The sequence below is a fragment of the Phaethon aethereus genome (genome assembly GCF_964289735.1).
Source record: "Phaethon aethereus genome assembly, chromosome: 1".
NCBI lineage: Eukaryota > Metazoa > Chordata > Aves > Phaethontiformes > Phaethontidae > Phaethon > Phaethon aethereus.
In genome coordinates this window covers 14738270-14762883 of record NC_138575.1, presented here as the reverse complement: position 1 = coordinate 14762883, position 24614 = coordinate 14738270, and the positions used below count along the sequence as shown (strand labels likewise).

The 24614-nt window shown below is 41.6% G+C and overlaps 1 protein-coding gene across 2 annotated transcripts in view; it reads left to right on the top strand.

Annotated features, from left to right (window-relative positions):
- The window catches only part of ORC5 (origin recognition complex subunit 5), a gene marked incomplete at its 3' end in the record, with an annotated part of 85748 nt that overhangs the window by 4210 nt on the left and 56924 nt on the right, over window positions 1-24614 (top strand). For both annotated transcript variants that reach the window (XM_081997184.1, XM_081997183.1), the window contains exons 3-9: window positions 1772-1966; window positions 5653-5727; window positions 11649-11760; window positions 12118-12248; window positions 14492-14540; window positions 15113-15203; window positions 24200-24252. In XM_081997184.1, coding sequence (XP_081853310.1) covers window positions 1772-1966; window positions 5653-5727; window positions 11649-11760; window positions 12118-12248; window positions 14492-14540; window positions 15113-15203; window positions 24200-24252 — 706 coding nt within the window. The remainder of the gene's footprint in view (window positions 1-1771; window positions 1967-5652; window positions 5728-11648; window positions 11761-12117; window positions 12249-14491; window positions 14541-15112; window positions 15204-24199; window positions 24253-24614) is intronic.

The following is a 24614-nucleotide window of genomic DNA, read 5'->3' as shown; positions in this document are numbered from 1 at the left end:
TATGGCCTTAAGTCCATTGTCATCCCTCTCTGGTCAGTGCTGTCAGAACGCTTTTAAGTACTAGATTCTTGCCACTTTTGTGGCCCTTCTGTTTTTTGCTAGCAAGTGTATATATTCGTGCTAGTTTTATTCTTGTTCTAATTTTTCCCAGAACAAGTTTTAAAGTCCTCCTAAGTTGAAAGGTGTCATCACAGAAATTTTCACCTAAACCTGTTAATGCCTATGTTTTTGTCAGTCACGTGCTTCAGGGATTTAAAACCAGTGACAGATGCCTACTTCACGCCTAGACCAGAATTTTCCACTTGTGTGTTCTCATAGCTCTGATCCTTTAGGCATGTCCAGAGTGCACTTATCACGTTATCTGCAGGCCTGGGTTTTATGCAAAACACAGTGATTTTTGTGTCTCTCATTAAAAATTCTACAGAGTGAGAAAGGTGGAAGATGGTGGTCATGACCCTCTTTCATGCAGTAGCCTTTTGTGCAATGCTCCTAACACTGTGCTACCCACTTGCAACATATCCAAAGATGTGGCCAGATCCTGGAAAGGAATAGGATTTAAGCAGCTACTCTTTCTACAGAATTTCTTATTGCCAAGTATAGGTGTCTCCTACATAACGGAGTGTTGTGAATCATATCCGTGGCACCCAGCTTTCCTCCTCCTGTGGAGGTGCAGCACTTTGAATAGGTGCTTTTGGAGATGTAGCCCCTTTCTTTGTAATAGAGTTCAAAATCATAAGAAAGCTTTTTATTACATGCTGTTTGAATGGATTGCCAGCATATACCCACGCTTTCCCACATCTGCTGAATCATATGCCATATATTGTGTTTTAAATAGAAAGACTGGAATGAAGTACTTAGCTTTTTTTTTTAAAATTTTATTTTTTATTATACACACATGCATTCCTGTATCAGAAGTTTAATTTTGCAAGTAATGTATATGGATCCCAATGGCTTATGTTTTCCAGAGGTTTTAATGTTCAGTGTAATAAAGAGTATATGCCATACCAGACAGTATGGAGCTATGCAAATCTATTTCTTGAAAATAGAGTTGCTAGAAAATTACCTTTTTTGCCTTATGTAGGTTTACATACTGGTAGTATTTTGTGGTCTATAGAATCTGCTATTTATAGACAAATGACCGTAACTTTTCAATATTACTAAATTGGTACTTACAAGTACATTTTATGGATTGCCTTAAAATGTATCTCATACTCTGCTTTTTTTTTACATGCTCTTTGCTCTGAAAAGATCTGATTTTCTAAAGATGTTCTGCACAAGCACGTTGATTACACTTCTGATATAGAGAGTTACACTGTCATTTGTATGAAGTGAGTGCTGAAAACATTCAGAGTAATTTTGGGTAGTGTGCGCCTAGATTACTTTCTCTGTAAGTTTGAGAAATTCATGTTATCTAGACACTGTAATTTGTAATGGAGTATTTTACAATTGTGTAATGTGTTATGATTGTCTGACTTTCTTTGAACTAAATGCTATTTAATTTCCTCTTTATTGCTCACAATTTTTAAACATAGACGATACACTGTGTTTCGTGTGAGGATTCATCACCTCTGTGATACATAATTTTTTGACCTGGTACATAAGAAATCATTCTTTTTTGACAAGGTTTTTTGGTTTATGCTCTGTATTCTGTTGGCAAGGTGTGGTTTCTTTCATTGTCTCATCTGGAAGAGAAAACTGATTCTGGAGTATTTACATTGAAAAAAAAAGTTGTATAATTTTTAAAATAATAACTTTTTTTTATCTTCTTCAGCTTCCTCATGTGTTTGTGAACTGTGTGGAATACTTCACTTCACGACTTCTTTTAGAAGAAATTCTCATCCAGTTGCAAAGCTGTTCTGAGACAGAACAGACTTCTTGTGTGCCTTGCGATACTTTCAATGACTTTGTACGTCTATTTAAACAAGCTGTTGCAAGTCAAGAGCTTCAAGATCAAACATTATACATTGTAAGTAACTTAATTTTAGCATTCTGGTTTCATTTCGCTTAAGAGGGTGTGAGTAGTTGTTACCAATAATTTGTATGTGAAATATGTGCATTATAGAGCAGTTTTCACAAAATTTCCACACGGACCTAATTCAGAATCTCTTGATACTGCTTAGATTATTTCAGTTCATTTACTGGCTTTAGATGAGGTTCGTTGTTTTTTCTGGTTTTAGAACTTTTTATACACAAAATCTGTACAGCATAGCTAATAATGAACGTAAATTATACTGCATAGTTAAATTAAGTACATAATATTACAATATCTTTAAATATAATAAGAGCCTGTATTTGTTTTATAATTAGTAATCTGTTGTAAGTATAGATACATTATACTTAGCAATATACTTACAACATACTTATCTGTTTCCTTGTGAAGATAGCTTCACAAATGAGAAAGCAAAGCTGGGAAGCAGAGCAGAAGCAAATTGTGGAGCATGCAAATGACAAGAATTGATTGGCTAGAATAGCTCCAGGTTAGAAGTTGTATTAAGGAACTAAAATGCATAATATCCTCTGTAAAAGTGCTGTTGAGATCTTATGTCTTCAACTACACTTGCGGCCCTCAGAGACAAGAACTGTAGTTTTAAAATGGAGATGGACAAGATGACTGCAATGAAAAATTTGATGATATACTCAAGTGGAATAAACTGTCAGACCGCAGAAAAAATAATCATAATTTAAATCACAGGAATGATTGAAACAATGTAGTACTAGAATGCTAGGGTTTGTTTTTTTTTTCTGTGATGATCTTTACAACATAAAGGAGTCAAAATTTGCCGGCATCTGTAACAGCATTTATTGTGCTGAGAGATGGACATAGAAACAAATTTCAGGCGTACAAGAGGTCTGAAGAAAGGACATAGACTCCTCAGAACTACTTTTTTTTTTTTCCTGTGTCTCACTTGGTTGAATAAAAACTACTATCTTAAAAATATGAACGCCATAGTATTAGTGATGTGTAACTGTATATATGCATCACGGAGTGACAACACATGGACTGATATATCAGCCCAGCAGTAGGAATTAAGGGTTTCTTGAGAGAGGTGAAATTGATGATTTAAGAAAACATGGAAGTAAGTGGTTCAAGACTGAAAGCTTAATGATGCTGGGTAATCACTCTGCACGTTTCTCACAGCAATCAACAGGCATATTGCTTTGTTTTTTTGCAATCAAACAAGAAGTTCATAATTACACTGAATATTCTTTATGCTCTTTCACGGATTATGGTTCAATAAGTTTTATTTCCATTTAAAAATACTTAACTACTGGGTTCAATAACTTGATATTACGTTTAATGGAAACAGTACTATCTCATAGTTTCCTACAGCTCATGAAGTTAATAAATTTGACATGCTTCTTAAAAATTGAATGAAGAAAAAATACACCCTTACTTACAGTAGATAAGAAGTTAGTAATAGGTAATTCATTTTAATTTACTGTCACAAAAGTGCTATTGATATCCTTCAACAATTCCATAAGAACAAAATTTAGCACTAAAATGACCTTCAGGGAATTTCACAAAATACTTTATATAGTAAAACTTTACTTTCAGGTTAATATTTGAATTAAAAAGTTGTTCTACATCAGTAAAGAATGCTTCATGTGTTATATGAAAATTCGTATAACAGAAAATTAGAAAGTTCTTGAACAGTGGTTATAGAAAGGAAACAATTAAATACCTAGAAAAGTTCAATTGTATCATGTAAATAGCTGCTGAATCAGAAGAATTAAGTATTACATTAGTATTTCAGTTCCGTTCTGCATGGGAACAGACAAGAGTGGGGGAAATCAATTCATGTATATTAACCTGTGTCATCTGGATTTATGGTAGAGTGCTTTAAATTGAGACTGATGGAAGACCAGCATGCTGGTAACATAAACTGACAATGCTAATTTATTCTATTTCATTTTGGTAGTAAATAACGTAATATTTCAGCCCAGTTAACTCAGAGCAAATTAAGATAAATGTTTACTTTCAAGCAAAGGATTCTTAATGTTTCTCTTAACCCAAGCATGGGTGCTGAATGCTTGTGATTACTTGTGAAAAATCAATTTATTCATTCTAACTACCTGAAAAAGCAGAACAGATACAATTTGTAGTCATTCATACATTTACAATGTTTAGCAGTTTACAGAAGTAACAAGCAGCTCTTTTTAATGTAAGTCAGCAGACAGTTCTAAAATGTATAAATTTTTTTTAAAAAAAGCTGAGTGGTGACAAATCTATATTAAAACTAAAGAATAAGACATGGATTTATAGGCCTGTGGGTAGGCTGTTTCTGTGAACCACTTGATATAGTCCATAAGCCAGGGTCACAAGTATATTTTCTCTGTTGTAATTAGAAACTCTAGTTTGTTTTGCACTATACTAAAAAGTAAGATCTACTTAGGTCAAGACTTAAGTAGTGGTGTTTGGTAGCTCCATGTCACTGGGTCCAATAAGCAGTATTTTATTAGCAAAAATACGTAGCCTCTGTTTGGTCAGTAACGTAAAGCAGTCTTCATCCCTGAAGTCATTTTATTATATGAACCAAATGCAGATGTCAATATAAAATCATATGTTGTATTGTAGTTTTAAATTAATTCCCAAGAAGCGTGAGCTATTATTGGAGAGATGCTGATCTTTCAGGTTTTTTTTCCTGTGTGGTGTTATTTTGAAATGCCATTTTCATAAAGTGTTTCTTCATTGTCCACATGAAATTATTTTTCGTACTGTGGGCAACAGAAATGATTGATGTCGTAATATTTTGGTGTGGGGAAGAAATGTAAAAGGATAGAAAAATATAATTTTCTAGGGTCCGATTGTTTCTCTTTCTATAGCAGTAATTCAAAAGAAGTAATGAATTTCAGAATTTAGATTAATATTGCGAGCAGTAAATAAAACACAAAAGAAATGTGTTTCTGTTATCTTTTTTCATTCCTGTCAAGATTTTAAGTGTACTGGGAATACGATTTTTTTTGCCAAAGGATAGCCATGCATGTTTTCATGCTCATGTTCTTTTCTCGAGGCTCCAGAATATGTTAGTTGTGTTTCCTGTTTCAGCTGTACATATGCTACATATTTGTTAGTGCTATGCCAGGTTTGCAAAAAATACAATACATCCTGTAAATTTTTAGGCTGCAAACTATGGCAAGAAAGTTTTCTTTCAAAATTCAGTTATGTGAATTACAGATAACTAACTTTTTGAAAATATCAGCTCCTATTTGTTTCTGAAAAATAATTTCTTAGGAGAGCTATCTTTTCCCGCTACAGTAAGCAAGTTGATATAGTGCTACAGTACCACACATAATTTTTAAATCCAAGAAGAATTTTGGACAAAAATTAAGGTTTCAGTGGTTGTTAATGATATCATGTCTTTGTCAGTGATATTCTTGAGTGGTATACTTACATTTTAATTCTTCACTGCTGTAAGGCATGAATATTGCTTGCCTGGAGATTGTATCTTATTTAGATGGCAGTGCTGCTTGAGCTTCCTGGAAGCACACCTGGAACAATGATCCCTCTGATGTTGCTTGATTAAGGGGTGGCTTCTGCTGTCTAAGAGCCATTGGTGAAATGAGTTTCCAGCAGCTAAGAATTAATTTCAAGTCTATGTGAGAATGGAAGTTGACATTGTCTATATAGTAAGATCATTGTTTTGTTAAAAGGTACTGGATAGAGCAGAGCAGCTGAGGGAAATGGAAGCAAACATCCTGCCAGCATTTCTTAGGCTTCAAGAGTTGGTAAGTGTCTGGAAAAAAATTAATGTATGTTCCCTGCATATTGAAAGTAACTGAACACGTGGTATCTGTTCATCTAGGCTCACAGATCAAGATTTAGATGAGAAAAGTTGCAAAATTAATTCCACCACCCCCCAAATCAACTGGCGGCAGTCAAAACTAGAAACAACAAGAATTTAAACGTTGGCAGGTTTATTTGTTTTTCTTACACTCTTATTTTTTTTTTAAATTCTGTTTAATAGTATTTTACAATATCTGATCTGTTGTAGATTCTTTTGAGGCTGGTGTCAGATACTTAGCTCTTTTCTAGAATATTTTTGTTTTTGAGAAAAATGTGAATTTTTTCTACTCTTCATTTAAATGAAGTTTTGTAATAATTGCAGAAAAAAATCTCAGGCAGACTATAGTCTATAAGGAGAAGCTTCAACATAGCCCCTATTGGGCTGGTACAAACAAATAACTAAAACCCCTTTTAGAGTTTGTCAGATGTTTGTGTGGGAATCCAAAGTCTGCTTCTGAGTCAGCTGCTGATTTGAGGGAGACCAAGCACATTGGGTGAATTCAGCATCGGAAGCATGAATTTGCAACTCAGGAAACCCTTATGTTCCTTGTTGCTCCCACGTGAAACTTCACAACGTTGCATGGTGGCTGGCTTGAGGATGGTCAGCAGACCACCAGCTATCTAATTGCGACTGGAGCTGCACAGCTTAGCAGCTGTGAACGTGCTTTATGATGGTAGAGAGTTTTTACATTTCTGCTGGAATTGTGCCACAGTATGTTTGTGATTGGAGTAAACCACTGTATCTTTCCCTCTCTCATTTCTGAAATACCAAAGCTTATGCCTTGGAATAAGGAAAAATGGTGCATTCGCTGAGGAGAAACTGAAGACAAAATCAGAAGATGGTGGTACTTTGAAATGTCTGAACATCTAAATAGCTGAAATTATACTTATTATCTCAAGACTTTTGTGTGGTACTCCTAATCTTCTGGTGACATTGATTTCTCTATTTACTGAATGAAGACTGATTCACAGCTGTGTTAGCTGTGTTCTTAATCCTGGCAGCTGGTGCATTTTCTGGCTCTTTTTGTCCGTTCTGCCTACGTTCTGGATTTTGCTGCCCCTGAAGCAGAAGCAACCTGTCTGACAGAGAGAAAGGAGAAAAACGTAGGCCTATGATTGTTGTTTAGGGACCAAAAAAACATTGACTTAAATATGCTAGAGAAACCCTGCAAATTCAAAAGTAACCTGCAAATAAGCTTGTTAGCTTTCCTGAATGCTGAAATTCCAGTTACTTAAATTCTGGATTCTGGACTGAGGCATTCTAAAACTGTTGTGCAGCTGATATTGCAGAGGAATGCTATAGGAGCAAATCTGCTGCATCGCTTCCTTTCCTAGAGTGAAAGGAGACAAGAAATTTCATTAGTGATGAAAGATTTCATGGGACTGGGGGGATTGTTGGCGAAGAATGCATCATAGAATGCTTGATTTCTGTGAGGCTTATCATGGGTAGTACTTAAGTTTTTCATTTTGGAAGGTCCGTCAGGAACTGAACTGAAAATACCTTAGTACGTTTTCTCGGTTAAAATACTAGTAAATCCGTGAGAGGAACACAACTGAAAGAAATCTACAGAAAGATGTTCTCTCGTTAAAAGAAAAAAAAAGTTCCATAAAATGGAGACAGAAGAAACAGTAAAGAATATGGGTGGGTGGCACTTTGGCAAAATTGGGAAGAGTAAATAAAAGAAGATTCTCCCTGTATTTCAGGGAAGGGGAATAGCATTTAAACTTTTCTTTCAAGTCATTCACAGCTCATATTAAATATTGGCAATTCAATCAGGTTACTTTTTATTTTCTTGAGATGCCTCAACAGTTTTGAAATTTCTTTCTTGAAGAACCATATTTAAAAGCAACTTTTGTTATGCAGGATTTTTAGTATGGTTGCAAAAATCTTGCAAAAAGGAAGAATGAGGCTTTGTCTTCACAGATAGTGAGTTTCGTATTAAAACGCTGATATATAGAAGGGTGACCAAAATAATTAATATTTTTTTTAATATGAAGTCGTCTGTTATCTATTGATCAAAACATCAAAATCAAGGCAAGGGTATTGTCAATAAAAACTTGGTTAAAAACAATATGTTGCTATGTACAGCCATTGTTGCTAACTAGTAAAAGAGTTGGTAGAGTACATATAGAATCAGAGAGTACTTGGGGTTGGAAGGGACCTTTAAAGGTCATCTAGTCCACCCCCCTGCAATGAGTAGAGACATCTTCAACTAGATGAGGTTGCTCAGAGCCCCGTCCAGCCTGACCTGGAATGTTGCCAGGAATGGGGCATCTACCACCTCTCTAGGCAACATGCTCTAGTGTTTCACCACTACCTCACTGTGAAAAATTGCTCCCTTATATCTAGTCTAAATCTGCACTCTTTTAGTTTAAAACCATTACCCTTTGTCCTATCACAACAGGCCCTGCTAAAGAGTCTGTCCCCATCTTTCTTCTAAGCCCCCTTTAAGTACTGGAAGACTGCAATAAGGTCTTCCCGGAGCCTTCTCTTCCCAGCTCTCAGAATCCCAGGTCTCTCAGCCTGTCCTCATAGGAGAGGTGTTCCATCCCTCTGATGATTTTGGTGGCCCTGCTCTGGACCTGCTGCAACAGGTCCATGTCTTTCCTGTGCTGAGGGCTCCCGAGCTGGATGCAGGACTCCAGGTGGGGTCTCAGCAGAGCAGAGTAGAGGGGCAGAATCTTCTCCCTTGACCTGCTGGCCACGCTGCTTTGAATGCAGCCCAGGACGTGGTTGGTCTTCTGGGATGTGAACACACACTGTCGGCTCATGTCCAGCTTTTAATCTACTGGTACCCCTCAGTCCTTTTTGGCAGGGCTCTTCTCAGTGCCTTCATCCCCCAGCCTGTACTGATACTGGGGGTTGCCTTGACCGAGGTGCAGAATCCTGCACTTGGCCTTGTTGAAGCTCATGAGGTTCATACAGGCCCAGTCCTCAAGCTTGTCCAGGTCCCTCTGGATGGCACACACCCTTGCCTCAGGTGGGTCAACTGCACCACTGAGCTTGGTGTCATCTGCACATTTACTGAGGGTGCACTCACTCCCACTATGTCACTGATGAAGATATTAAAGAGTACTGGTCCCAATACTCTGTGGGGACTGTCCCCTGAGGGACACCACTCGTCACTGATCTCCGTTGGACATTGAGCCGTGGACCACTACCTTCCGGATACGACCATCCAACCAATTCCTCATCCACCGAACAGCCCACCCATCAAATCCACCTCTCTCCAATTTAGAGGGAAGGATGTTGTGGGGTACCATGTCAAAGGCCTTACAGAAGTCCAGATAGGCAACATTGGTAGCTCTTCCCTTGTCCACTGATGTGGTTACTCCATCACAGAAGGCCAATAGGTTGGTCAGGCAGGACTTGCAATTGGCAAAGTCATGCTGGCTGCCTCGAATCACCTCCCTGTCCTCCATGTGCCTTAGCAGAGCTTATAGGAGGATCTGTTCCATGATCTTCCCAGGCACAGAAGTGAGGCTGACAGGTTGGTAGTTCCCAGGGTGCTCCTTGCTTCTCTTTTTAAAAATGAGTACAATTATTTCCCTTTTTCCAGTCTCCAGGGACTTCACCTGACTGCCAGGACTTTTCAGGTGTCATGGTGAGTGGCTTGGTGACTACATCAGCCAAATTCCCTCAGGACTCCAGGATGCGTCTCATCAGGTCCCATAGACTTGTGTATGTTCAGGTTCCTCAGGTGGTCTCAAACCTGTTCTTCTCTTGCAGTGGGAGGGACTTTGCTTCTCCAGTGCCCGTCTTGCAGTCCATCCCCTTGAGAGGTGTGGGAAGAGAAGTCTGAGGCAAAGAAGTCACTGAGTACCTCAGCCTTCTCCTTGTCCGTTGTTACCAGTTTGCCAGTCTTGCTCATCAAGGGGGATATGCTTTCTTTGCCCTTCCTTTTCTGGCTGACATACCTGTAGAATCCCTTCTTATTATTCTTTGCATCCCTTGCCAAGTTCAGCTCCAGCTGCACCTTGGCCTTCCTGACCCCATCCCTACACAACTGGGCAGCATTCTTCCCAGGATTCTGAATGTCCCTGCTTCCACTGCCTGTGCATTTCCTTCTTGCCCTTTAGTTTGCCCAGCAAGTCTTGACTCAGCCATGCTGGTCTCTTGCCTTCCTTTCCTGATTTCTTACACCTGAGAATCAAGAGCTCTTGTGCGCTATGGAAAGCATCCTTAAAGATCTGCCAGCTCTGTTCTGCTCCCTTGTCCCTGAGGGCAGTTTCCCAGGGGTCCTATTGACTAACTCCCTGAAGAGCTGGAATTTTGCTTTCCTAAAATTCAGGGTTCTGACTTTACTCTTTGCCTGCCCCATATCCCTCAGGACTGCGAAGTCCACCAGTGCATGATCACTGCAGCCCAGGCTGCCTCCAATCTTGATGTCATCAGTTAGCTTACTTGCACTGGTGATGAACAGGTCCAGTATGGCATCCCCTCTGGTAGGGCTGTCTATTACCTGGCCTAAGAAGTTACCCTACATGCACTCCAGGAGTCTCCAGGATTGCCTATGGCTCGCTGTGCTACTTTTTCAGCAGATGTCAGGGTGGTTGAAGTCCCTCAACAGGACAAGAACCTGTGAGCATGATGCCTCCTGTAGCTGGACTAAGAAGGCTTCATCAGTAGATTCCCCTTGATCATGTGGCCTGTAGTAGACACCAACCATAAAGTTCCCTTTGTTGCCTCAATCCCCAATTCTTACCCATAAGCTTTCAACCTGCTCGTGGCTGTTCTTCAGAGACAGCTCTTCACACTCTAGCCATTTCTTTATGTAGAGGGCAATGCCTCTGCCTTTCATGCCTTGCCTGTCACTTCTGAACAGCCTATAGCCTTCGATAGCCACACTCCATTCGTGGGATTCGTCCCACCAAGTTTCAGTAATGGCCACTACGTCGTAGCTTTCTAGCAGCACGGTGCCTTCCAGTTCCTCCTGTTTGTTGCCCATGCTGTGTGCATTGGTGTAGAGGCACTTCAGTTGGGCTGTCGGCCGTGTCACCCTCTTAGGAGAACCTCCATCAGTTCCTTTGAGGTCTTTCTCTGGTGCAACAGTCTGAGGACCCTTGCTAGCACCCTGTCCCTCTAACTGTGGTGTGTCATTCTATAGCCTGTCACGGGCAAGCTTGGTATTATCCCCCTCCTCCTTCAAGTCTAGTTTAAAGCCCTGTCAGTGAGCCCTGCTAGCTTGTGATCAAAGACCCTCTTCCCACCTTTCAGAGGGGTTAATCCCATCTGATGCCAGCAAGCCAGGTGCCGTGTAGGCCGTCCCATTATCAAAAAACCCAGAACTGTAGCAGTGGCACCAGTCACAGAGCCATGCAGTAATAGACTGGGCATAGTTAATACTGTGTTCTTGTTTCGGGATGTTTTTTGTTTGTTTTTAAAGACTGGCTTACATTTAAAATAAAGTACTAGGTAGCTTGGTTTCAGAAAGCACTGAGCTTTCTTTCACTTTTTAACTCTGCCTCTTTGTTCTGAAAGTCTGGGTACCAAAGTAAAATGCATTTTACCAAAGTAAAATGCTGTCATCATTTTGGGAGCAAGGAATGGAATCTACTTGGTATTGTCTAGTACCAGAGCTCTATCACCCCACAAAGCTTACAAGTCAGTGAAATGGCAAGGGATGCAGATAAAGCACGTGTAATTATGAAAATCTGCAAATGTATGAGCTTCTTGATTAGGCCAGATGAAGTTTTATTACTATGCCAGTAATTTGTATTAAACTATAAATTTGATTGGTTTGTGGAACAGAAATGTCACAATAATTTTTCTCATTAATACTGTAACATGCAGTGTTGTTTTTTTTCTTTCTTTGCTTATTTGTCACTCTCTCTCTTATTTTTTTTTTCCTTCCCTGTGCAGACTGACAGAAATGTGACAGTTGTCCTGCTCAGTGAAATAGTATGGGAACTGTTCCGTCCAAATACTGGATGCTTTGAGCCATTCACCTTGTATTTTCCCGATTACAGCATAGGTAAACTAATTCTTTAATCTGCTTTTTGGCAGTTGAATAATACTTTGTCAAACAACATCCAAATGTTTTTTCCATGTTTATCAGTATGCCTTGTAGAGAATCTGGAGTATGTAATAGCTACTGGAATGTACAAGTCTATATTCATACAACCTCTAAAAGAATTGTCTTTTTCTACTTGCCAAAACATGTCAAAATAACATTTTGGTTCCATTATATTTGCTAGGTTTTTTAATCAGTGTAGTTTTTGTTGGATTTTGTTTTTTTAGTGATGATTAGAGGTTTTTTTCCCACTTAACTTGTAAAATGTGGTCACTTTATTAAGTTAGCTTTAAGCAAAACTTATTTTTATTTAAACAGGACACCTGCAGAAGATCTTGTCACAGAATCATCCCGCAGAATATTCTGCGGATTTCTATGCTGCATATATCAATATTCTACTTGGTGTCTTCTATATGGTCTGTAGGGACCTGAAAGAACTTCAGCATCTGGTGAGATGAGATCCTTTAGAGTTGTTGTTTGGTTTTGGGGTGTTTTTTGCCAAATAAGCTCTCAAAATACAGATTTATTGTTGAATATGGACAAAGAGAAGATCATAGAATCATAGAATAGTTGGGGTTGGAAGGGACCTTTAAAGGTCATCTAGTCCACCCACCCTGCAACGAGCAGGGACATCTTCAACCAGATCAGGTTGCTCAGAGCCCTGTCCAACCTGACCTTGAATGGTTCCAGGGTGAGGCATCTGCCACCTGTCTGGGCAACCCACGCCAGTGTTTCACCACCACCATTGTGAAGAATTTCTTCATTATATCGAGTTGAAATCTGCCCCCTTTTAGTTTAAAACCATTACCCCTTGTCCTATCACAACAGGCCCTGCTAAAGAGTCTGTCCCCATCTTTCTTACAAGACCCCTTTAAGTATGAAAGGCTGCAATAAGGTACCCCTGGAGCCTTCTCTTCTCCAGGCTGGACAACCCCAACTCTCTCAGCCTGTCCTCATAGGAGAGGTGTTCCATCCCTCTGATGATTTTGGTGGCCCTGCTCTGGACCTGCTGCAACAGGTCCATGTCTTTCCTGTGGTCCCGAGGGGCTTTCCTGAGGGCTTCCGAGCTGGACGCAGGACTCTAGGTGGGGTCTCGTCAGAGCGCGGTAGAGGGGCAGAATCCCCTCCCTTGACCTGCTGGCCACACTGCTTTGGATGCAGCCCAGGAGACAGTTGGCCTTCTGGGCTACGAGCGCACAGTGCCAGCTCATGTCCAGCTTTTCATCCACCGGTACCCCCAAGTCCTTCTCTGCAGGGCTGCTCTCAATCCATTCATCCCTCAGCCTGTACTGGTACTGGGGCTTGCCCTGGCCCAGGTGCAGGACCCTGCACTTGGCCTTTTTGAACCTCATGACGTTCACCGGGCCCCATTCCTCGAGCTTATTCAGGTCCCTGTTTGAATGAGTAACTTCAATTACACGTTCTCAGCATGCCCAACCTCAAGTTCTATTGCTTCCCATTTTTATTAAATACAACTTGCCACCCAACATTCTTTGTACTTCAACTTTATGGGAAACAACATAAAATTTAACTATACAAGTTTTATGTTTAAATGAGGTGCTGAAATCTGATGGAGACACAAATAGAAACCAGGGTCACAGTTCCTCTAGACATGTGCTTGCGTTTCTCTGCTTATCAGAATAATTTAATTGGCTTCAGATGCACTGTTTGTGTGTGTGTGAAATGCGAACATTATGAAAAGTTTTATGTAATTGGACCCTAAATTCTTTTTGTGCTCGACAAGTCTTTTCTGTAAGGTAATGACAAGCACATACAACTGTCTGTAGGCTTCTGAACAACTCCATAGTGCCTAATTTAGACTCTAAATGCATATATTATGCATGTTTATTAATAATACATTCTGGAATTATATATATATTTATATTAGAGATATATATTATATATAATATATTTATATTAGATTTATAAATCTATATTATATATAGATTTATATTAGAATTATATATAGAACTATATATATAGTTACTGTATATAAACTATATAGTTTATAAGTTACTGCATTGAATTCTGTATGCTAGACCAGAGATTTAATAAGATGCAGTAGGACAAAAGGAGAATGAAATGTGAGGATTTTTATTTTGCAAAATTCTGTGTAATATACTTACATAACCATTTTAGAAAAAAAAATTTAGATTACAACCTTGTCAAAAATCTCTCAAATCTTACCTTAGGCAAAAGGAGTTCGTTTGAATATGGAATGTGTTAGCAGGGTTTTTGGTGGTGGTTTTTTTGTTTGTTTGTTATTTAAAAAGAATTTCCGCTTATGCATGTGAGTATGCGTGACCTACTTTGAACATGCTGAACTGCTCCTGGGGTGGAAAGTTTTATTTCAAAATGAAGGGAGTAAAAAAAGTCGATGAAAATATTTTTATTACATTTATAATGTTTAATTACTATGTAATTAAAAAAAATGCAACCCCTAAGTATAGTAAACACATTTTGCTGAGTTCAAAACCAAGTAACCTGTGATAGATTACTTCTGTTTGTATTTTAATCTACAGAAATGTTGTGATGTTTTACAGCATAATGTTTGGAAGCAAGTGGCATAATTATGGACTGAAACATAATTCATTGGTTTTTCAAAGTAATGAATTACGCTGCTTGTTATATTCTGTAGTTAGAGCAAATATATAGTACCTTTTTGATATGTTGTACTTTTTACTTTCTGTAGGCAGTGCTCAATTTTTCTAAATACTGTGAACCAGTGGTCAGAGGAGAAGGTAAGCTTCTGTCTTTAATTTGAACAGGTGTATGAGAGTGCAGGTGCCCTCCTGTGGGCTTTGTGGAGGACTTTGCTTTGATCCTCATTCTGGTGTGACCACTTCTCCCATCACAACAGCATTGCTTATTCCAATTGCACCCCGGAGGCAGTATTTGCAGTAGATGACATTTGTTGGTGGTGTTTTATGGAAATTGGATGAAAATACTGTGAAAACTTGGTTCCTCCCTATAAATCTTTCTCCTCACTCAACCACCAGGACTTCTGCAAAGTAGTGAGAGAAGTCATTTCTCTGTCAAGGCTAAGAGGAGAAAATGAGAGGAGAGGTTCTCTCATTTACCTGCTCTCTCAGATACCTGTTCCAGAGTATCTTGGAATAACCACAGAGAAAAAGCCTTGCGTGGTAGGATGTGCTTGCAAATGAATGATGATGGTGCATCATCCTAATACAGCATTTCAGAGTCAGGATGTTAGACTTACTATGTCATGCTTGTGACTGTTCAGGTGTCAGAGAGAGAGTTTTAGTGTTCTGTGAGTTAAATGTTTAACAGAGTTGATTCTGGCTTGGTGCAGCAAATGAACGTGACACCCGCAAACTCTGGAAGAACATTGAACCTCATTTGAAGAAGGCAATGCAGACTGTTTATCTCCGGGAAATATCCAGGTAATTTGGGGGGTGAGGGCTTGTTTGTTTTGTTGATGTTGATATTTTTAACAAGCTTCCTCTCTAAATATTGACTTTCTCAATTATGTCTCACGGTTAGCGTTTCTTTTTTGCTAGATAGCATCTTTTTTCTCTTCAACTCACCATATGTTAGAAATAGGGATGTCTCAGGAGGAAATTTTTAAACAAAATGCTATTTGTAGCATATAAAATATTTAATAAGTAAAGCAGTGGCAGGAAGTTGCATTCTCCTTTTCACTGATGGTCATGCAAATAGATCCATTTTGTGTCACATGAGGAACTGCCAAGCCTGGCAATCCATCACCAGAATATACAGGCACAGTTGAAAACACACTTGCAGATCCTTACTGACTTGCAGATCCTTACTATACCAAAGATGCATGCAGGCAAGCCTCAAAATTCTTAAGACACGTTACAGATTTTGAACATCTGTATTCCTTAGCTAAGTGTTTATGTTTACTGTGATTTCTGACGCCTTGTTTTCTTGTCCAAGGGCAAAATTACCATTTTTGACAGCATTAAAAGCTGGTGTCCTGCTAACGGGCTTTATATTCCTTGTTTATTTAGGGTTTTAGATTCCTTGTTTATTTCTTAATTTTTCAGGCTGCTAGAAGAAAAATGGCGCTGTTCATTTTTTAATGGTAGCAATTGGCTCAGAGTCAACGTGTTCTCCATCTTTAAGACTGCTGATTCTGATGCTATGCCATTTAAAGAGAGATAATCCAGTAGCGTTTGTTTTCTTCATCTTGATACAAACATAATGATTTCTTTCCTTTGAATGTCGTTGAGGCCATAGAGTATTCTGGTAACTGAACCTTGATGTGTAGTAGAAGTCTTTGCTAAATATTTTGGAAAAGTGATTGTTCCTTCAAAAAGAGAATTGATTTTACTCCATATGAGCTAGACTTCACTGTATAATGAGGCATTATTCTATTTGCCTCAAAGATGTATTGATCTTCGTTACACAGTCTACTCAGGATCATCCTGTCTTTTTATACTGTGTAATTGCCTACTCTAATTAGGGTATACTATAAGATTATGATACAAAATAGCTTATGAATTGTTTCCAAATAACTAGTTTTCCCTCTTTACAGTTTTCTTTGATTATAAATTTAAGCTTTAGGGTTTTTTTTATTATAAATTTCAGCTTTCTGCATAATAGTTCTAGGATTTACTTTTGTGTAACCACTAAATGCTTGAGGAATTAAAATGACCATATCAATTTTTCTGGTCACAGAACTCAAATTACTCAGGGCTTTTCTTCAAGCTGTACGTTATAGCAGTAGAACTTTGTAATCAGCAGTTGTGCTGCCTGAACTGAGATGAAAATTAAACTTTTTTTTTCTACCTGTAAAATAGACATTGGATAAAAAACTTGCTCATTGGTAATTTGGTTGATCATTCATTATAATTTGAATATTACATCAGCTCTCATTAAACTGTTTTCATAAGTCTTATACCTTATGGCTGATAAACCCTGTTTTTAAGGATCTTTAAAAAAATAAATTGCTGGTGCCTTAACAAACCTGTTTTTTTATCCCCTTGTGGTATACAAAATGATGATCTAAAATAATGACATTTCTAACAATGTCATTCCTTAAGAGAAGTTTTAAAGTGAAATTTTTTGCTGCTGTTTGGGAAAACACCAAACTACTTGCAGACATTTTTCACTGACAAAATATTCCAATTTGATATCTTCAAAGTTTTTCAGTGAAGAATGAATATCGCTTTGTTTTTTATGTAGAATTCAAAATTACATTATGAAGTAATTATAGTATTGTTCTCACTAGCATAAGCAGTTATTAAGCAGATGAAAAAACACAAACTATCAGTGTTTTTACTTTTTATTCTGCATTGTTCTTGAAACTTAGAACGCTATTGATATTTGCTTACTGGTGGTAGCTGGATGGAAAGAAATTGCTATTTTACAATTGTCCTGGTTTCAGCCAGGATAGAGCTGGTTTTCTTCACAGAAGCCAGTGTGAGACTGTTTTGGATTTGGGATGAGAAACTGTTGATAATGTGCTGATGTTTTGGGTTGCTGCTGAGCAGTCAAGGACAGTCCAGCTTCCTGTGCTGGCCTGCCAGCGAGCAGGCTGGGGGTGCACGGGGAGCTGGGAGGGGACACAGCCGGGACAGCTGACCCAGACTGGCCAAAGAGATATTCCCTACCATCCGACGTCATGCCCAGTACATAAACTGGAGTTGGCCGGGGGGCGGAAATCGCTGCTCGGGGACGGGCTGTCGATCGCCGGGTGGTGAGCAATTGCTGTATTGGGCATCACTTGTTCTTGTACATTCCTTTGTCGGTATTATCATTGTTGTTTCCTTCTTTCTTTCTGTCCTATTAAACTGTGTTTATCTCAACCCACAAGGTTTTTTTTTCCTAATTCTCTCCCCCACCCTACTGTGGGAGGGGGAGTGAGCGAGCGGCTGCGTGGTGCTTAGTTGCTGGCTGGGGCTAAACCACGACAGTCCTTTTTGGCGCCCAACGTGGGGCCCGAGGCTTGAGATAATAACAGTTGCAGGTCACAATATCAGTTTATTTGATTTGCATGATGCTCTCGTCTTTGTTGTACATGTTAAGGATCGGTGTTGGTCTCTGCGGGCTGCTGTACTCGCCTGCAAGTTTTGTTTTTCGAGCACTGACCTTGAGCTTAATGTGGTATCATCTGAACTCTGTACTAAAGCCGTTACTGTATTTTGGCTACAGTCTTGTGGAGACGATTAGCAATTATACTTCTGCCTCTGAAAGGCTTTCTATGGAGGAAATGCAGAATGATACTTTTGCTACCCTCTATCATAACGTTTCCTCCTTCATCACAGTAATTTTTCCGTATTTTGAACACCCTTGGGTAGTTATAATACCTCTATTGCTACTTCTGGGGAACATTGTTTCGGTTTTGTCTAAGGTTGGCAAGCGATATAAGAATATCACCCAGAGATCTGCCCCAAGGCTGGATAGTTATGAATGGCAGGGCGTGTGGAACAGCATGGGCAAATGCCTGGGGCGGTGGGCACCTCCGGTGTTTTGGAGCTTCACTCCCGAACAAGTGCAGAATCCTGATAAACTAGCAGAATATCTGGAAGAAGTATGCTGTCAGCCTGGCAGCTCCAAGGAGACACAAATCATTGCCATGTGCTGGGGCCTGGCCCATGCCTACCAAGCTCTATTTAACACTGTGCAAAGGGGAGAGAGGGTCTCCGGGTCTGATGGCAATGTGGCAGGCACTGTGACTACTCCAACCCCTGCAACAGGCACTGTAGCTACTCAGACTGTTGCAGCTGAACCAGAGAACCAGCCCATCCCAGTATCAGTTGCCCCTGTACAAAAGAAGAAATCTTGGAAGCGGAAGTCAGCTCGTTTAGTAAGGGAGGAGGAAGATTCTGCTAAGAGGGAGGCAGAGGAAGCGAGTGAGGAGGCAGAGTGCTCTGAAGCAGGGCCATCACAAGCATGGAAGAGGGAAGAGAGCGAGTCATCGCTTGAAGAGGAGGAAGAGGAAGAACTCATAAAAGAGACGGTAACTACCCGATCTCTATCACTGAGTGAACTGCGAGATGTGCGAAAGGATTTCAGCCGTCGTCCAGGTGAGCACATTGTCACCTGGCTGCTCCGATGCTGGGATAATGGGGCCAGTAGCCTGGAATTAGAGGGTAGGGAAGCCAAGCAGCTGGGATCCCTTTCTAGGGAAGGGGGCATTGACAAAGCAATTGGAAAAGGTGCATGAGTCCTCAGCCTCTGGAGACGACTCCTGTCGGGTGTGAAGGAAAGGTACCCCTTCAAGGAAGATGTTCTATGTCACCCAGGCAAGTGGACCACCATGGAGAAAGGTATCCAGTACCTGAGGGAGCTAGCGGTGCTGGAAGTGATTTATGGTGACTTGGACAATGGACAATCATCCAAAGATCCAGATGAAGTCAATTGCACGCGACCTATGTGGTGGAAGTTTGTACGGAGTGCACCATCATCATATGCCAACTCATTAGCAATAATGGCCTGGAAAGACGGAGAGAGACCAACGGTGGATGAATTGGCTGGCCAACTCCGGCAATACGAAGAAAGTCTCTCTTCCTCCCTACGGGCCTGCGTCTCTGCTGTAGAGAAACTGTCCCAGGAGTTCCGGCAATTCAAAGAGGATATGCCCTACCCTCCACCCGTACGGACCAGTGTCTCAGCCATTAGGAGTAAACGCTCTTCTGTTCAAGAGAGAGGATATAGAGGATACACACCGCGAGCCACCCTGTGGTTTCAATTGCGTGACTACGGAGAGGACATGAGGAGGTGGGATGGAAAACCTACCTCGACCCTAGAGGCACGAGTACGTGAGCTGCAAGGGAAAACAATTACAAAAGGGCGTTCATGTTCCTCCAGAAAAATCGTCGCTCCACTTTCCAGTGGGCAGTTCCCCAGAAAGAATAGAAGAGCTGATCTCACCTCTGATCCTCTTGAGGGGACTTCTGATTCCTATTTACAAGAAGTGGGTAACGAGTACTATGAGCAGGATTAGAGGGGCCCTGCCTCCAGCCAGGCGGAGGAGAGGGATAACCGAGTTTATTGGACTGTGTGGATTAGATGGCCTGGCACATCAGACCCACAGGAATATAAGGCTTTAGTGGACACCGGTGCACAATGTACCCTGATGCCATCAAGCCATATAGGGGCAGAACCCATCTGTATTTCCGGAGTGACAGGGGGATCCCAACAGCTGACTGTGCTGGAGGCCGAAGTGAGCCTAACTGGGAATGAGTGGCAGAAGCACCCCATTGTGACTGGCCCAGAGGCTCCGTGCATCCTGGGCATAGACTACCTCAGCAGAGGGTATTTCAAGGACCCAAAAGGGTACCGGTGGGCTTTTGGTATAGCTGCCTTGGAGACGGAAGAAATTAAACAGCTGTCCACCTTGCCTGGTCTCTCAGAGGACCCTTCTGTGGTGGGGTTGCTCAGGGTCGAAGAACAACAGGTGCCGATCGCTACCACAACAGTGCACCGGCGGCAATATCGCACCAACAGAGACTCCCTGATCCCCATCCATGAGCTGATTCGTCGGCTGGAGAGCCAAGGAGTGATCAGCAAGACTCGCTCACCCTTTAACAGCCCCATATGGCCAGTGCGAAAGTCTAATGGAGAGTGGAGACTGACAGTAGACTATCGTGGCCTGAATGAAGTCACGCCGCCACTGAGCGCTGCCGTGCCAGACATGCTAGAACTTCAATATGAACTGGAGTCAAAGGCAGCCAAGTGGTACGCCACCATTGATATTGCTAACGCGTTTTTCTCGATCCCTTTGGCGGCAGAGTGCAGGCCACAGTTTGCTTTCACCTGGAGGGGTGTCCAATACACCTGGAATCGACTTCCCCAGGGGTGGAAACACAGCCCTACCATTTGCCATGGGCTGATACAAACTGCACTGGAACAGGGTGAAGCTCCAGAGCATCTGCAATACATTGACGACATCATCGTATGGGGCAACACAGCAGAAGAAGTTTTTGAGAAAGGGAAGAAAATAATTCAAATCCTTCTGAAAGCTGGTTTTGCTATAAAACAAAGTAAGGTCAAAGGACCTGCACAAGAGATCCAGTTTTTAGGAATAAAATGGCAAGATGGACGTCGACAGATCCCAACGGATGTGATCAACAAAATAACAGCTATGTCTCCACCAACTAGCAAAAAAGAAACACAAGCATTTCTGGGCGTTGTGGGTTTCTGGAGAATGCATATTCCAAATTACAGTCTGATTGTAAGCCCTCTTTATCAAGTGACCCGGAAGAAGAATGATTTTAAATGGGGCCCTGAGCAACGACAAGCCTTCGAGCAAATTAAGCAGGAGATAGTTCATGCTGTAGCCCTCGGGCCAGTCCGAGCAGGACAAGATGTTAAAAATGTGCTCTACACGGCAGCCGGGGAGAATGGCCCTACCTGGAGTCTCTGGCAGAAGGCACCAGGAGAGACTCGAGGTCGACCTCTCGGGTTTTGGAGTCGAGGATATAGGGGATCTGAGTCCCGCTATACTCCAACTGAAAAGGAGATACTGGCAGCATATGAAGGAGTTCGAGCTGCCTCAGAAGTGGTTGGCACTGAAGCACAGCTCCTCCTGGCACCCCGACTGCCGGTGCTGGGCTGGATGTTCAAAGGGAGGGTCCCCTCTACGCATCATGCGACTGATGCTACGTGGAGTAAGTGGGTCGCGCTTATTACACAGCGGGCTCGAATAGGAAACCTTAATCGCCCGGGAATCTTGGAAGTGATCATGGACTGGCCAGAAGGCAAAGATTTTGGAATATCACCAGAAGAGGAGGTGGCGCGTGCTGAAGAGGCTCCACCATATAATGAACTGCCAGAGAATGAAAGGCAATATGCCCTATTTACTGATGGGTCCTGTCGTATTGTAGGCAAACATCGAAGGTGGAAAGCTGCTGTATGGAGCCCTACACGACGAGTCGCAGAAGCCGCTGAAGGACAAGGTGAATCAAGTCAGTTTGCAGAGGTGAAAGCCATCCAGCTGGCTTTAGATATTGCTGAACGAGAAAAATGGCCAGTACTCTATCTTTATACTGACTCATGGATGGTGGCAAATGCTCTATGGGGGTGGCTACAGCAATGGAAGCAGAGCAACTGGCAACGCAGAGGCAAGCCCATCTGGGCTGCTGAATTGTGGCAAGATATTGCTGCCCGACTAGAGAATCTGGTCATAAAAGTACGTCACGTAGATGCTCACGTACCCAAGAGTCGGGCCACCGAAGAACATCAAAACAACCATCAGGTGGATCAGGCTGCTAAGATTGAAGTGGCTCAGGTGGATCTGGACTGGCAACATAAGGGTGAATTATTTATAGCTCGGTGGGCCCATGACACCTCAGGCCATCAGGGAAGAGATGCAACATATAGATGGGCTCAGGATCGAGGGGTGGACCTGACCATGGACGCTATTGCACAGGTTATCCGTGAATGTGAAACGTGTGCTGCGATCAAACAAGCCAAGCGGTTAAAGCCCCTCTGGTATGAAGGACAATGGTTGAAATATAAATATGGGGAGGCCTGGCAGATTGACTATATCACACTTCCACAAACTCGCCAAGGCAAGCGCTATGTGCTTACCATGGTGGAAGCAACCACCGGATGGCTGGAAACATACCCTGTGCCCCATGCCACCGCCCGAAACACTATCCTGGGCCTTGAAAAGCAAGTCTTATGGCGACATGGCACCCCCGAAAGAATTGAGTCGGACAACGGGACTCATTTCCGAAACAACCTCATAGACACCTGGGCCAAAGAGCACGGCATTGAGTGGGTGTATCACATCCCCTATCATGCACCAGCTTCCGGAAAAATTGAACGATACAACGGACTGTTAAAGACTACACTGAGAGCAATGGGTGATGGGACATTCAAACATTGGGATAAACATTTAGCAAAAGCCACCTGGTTAGTCAACACTAGGGGATCTACTAATAGAGCCGGCCCTGCCCAATCAAAACTTTTACGTACTGTAGAAGGGGATAAAGTCCCTGTGGTGCATGTGAGAAATATGCTGGGGAAGACAGTCTGGGTTACTCCTGCCTCAGGCAAAGGTAAACCCGTTCGTGGGATTGCCTTTGCCCAGGGACCTGGGTGCACTTGGTGGGTAATGCGGAAGGATGGGGAAGTCCGATGTGTACCTCAAGGAGACTTGATTTTGGGTGAAAATAGTCAATGATTTGAATTGTATTATGTTAATTGTTACACAATACAGTATGTCATTACTACTATGGTTGCTATCTACCATATCGATGGTATTACAGTAAGAATCACCCAGACTGATGAAGAATGAGCTTCACCGAAACTAAGCAACATGCAGCAGTGATGGAACCAGAACTGGCTTCAGCAGCTTGCGCCCAACAAATCCCTCGAGACCGACATCTTCGACCTGCAGATCACGGACATGGACCGTGCCAGATAACGATCCAACACCACATACCATCTCCCCTGCCCTGAGAGACTGCTATGATGGATGAAGCCCAGAGTCATGGACTGAATGAACTACACAGACATTTTAAAGTGATGGCCCATGGACTAAGAAAGTGGTATCTGTGTGTATATATTAAAAGACAGGAAGAGTAATAATGAATAATTGGAATGTATTGAAAGTACAGGACCTGGGCATGACGTAAATGGTATGGAATAAGGGGTGGATACAAAAGGACTGTCGTGGTTTAGCCCCAGCCAGCAACTAAGCACCACGCAGCCGCTCGCTCACTCCCCCTCCCACAGTAGGGTGGGGGAGAGAATTAGGAAAAAAAAACCTTGTGGGTTGAGATAAACACAGTTTAATAGGACAGAAAGAAAGAAGGAAACAACAATGATAATACCGACAAAGGAATGTACAAGAACAAGTGATGCCCAATACAGCAATTGCTCACCACCCGGCGATCGACAGCCCGTCCCCGAGCAGCGATTTCCGCCCCCCGGCCAACTCCAGTTTATGTACTGGGCATGACGTCGGATGGTAGGGAATATCTCTTTGGCCAGTCTGGGTCAGCTGTCCCGGCTGTGTCCCCTCCCAGCTCCCCGTGCACCCCCAGCCTGCTCGCTGGCAGGCCAGCACAGGAAGCTGGACTGTCCTTGACTGCTCAGCAGCAACCCAAAACATCAGCACATTATCAACAGTTTCTCATCCCAAATCCAAAACAGTCTCACACTGGCTTCTGTGAAGAAAACCAGCTCTATCCTGGCTGAAACCAGGACAACAATTAACTTGTACTTACTTTTATACCATCATATGACATGACTTTCTGCATTTTTTTTCAAATATGTGTAGTCTGCACATAATTGAAACTTATGTGCAAGGGAGTAAGACTTGGTATTTTTAATTATTCTCTTACTAACTGTATCCTAGCCAGGGTCATGAAATTAAAATATGCATATACCAAGCAGGTGGTTTTCTCTAAAAGACTAACAAGTACTTCATCTTGATGAATTTACATTATCTGTCTTTTAGCTCACAGTGGGAGCGTTTACAGCATGACGATGGAGAACCCGGGCAGTTGAAAGGTATTGGATACAGTAACTCTGTAGGGGCTTGTAATGTGAAATGTGTACTTTTCCGATTGACTTGGTCATTGTTATCTGATAACATGTGAATGAAATGATGTAGATGAGGCTACCTGTTAGCATTCAGTTACAGTTCAGGCTAATCATGTTTTTTGAGAAGGTGTTCTACAAAGGACTATTACTGGTTTTCCCCCCAGCATATATTCTGGGAGTAATCTTTCCTAAGGTCACTTAGCAGATATTTTTAAGTCAGTATTTCTGATGTATGAATGGATGAGGAATGGACTGACTCCTGATGGTCAAACCTATGTATGCTGTCTGGCAGAATTGTCTGAGTGGGTAGTTGGGAATATTACACCTGG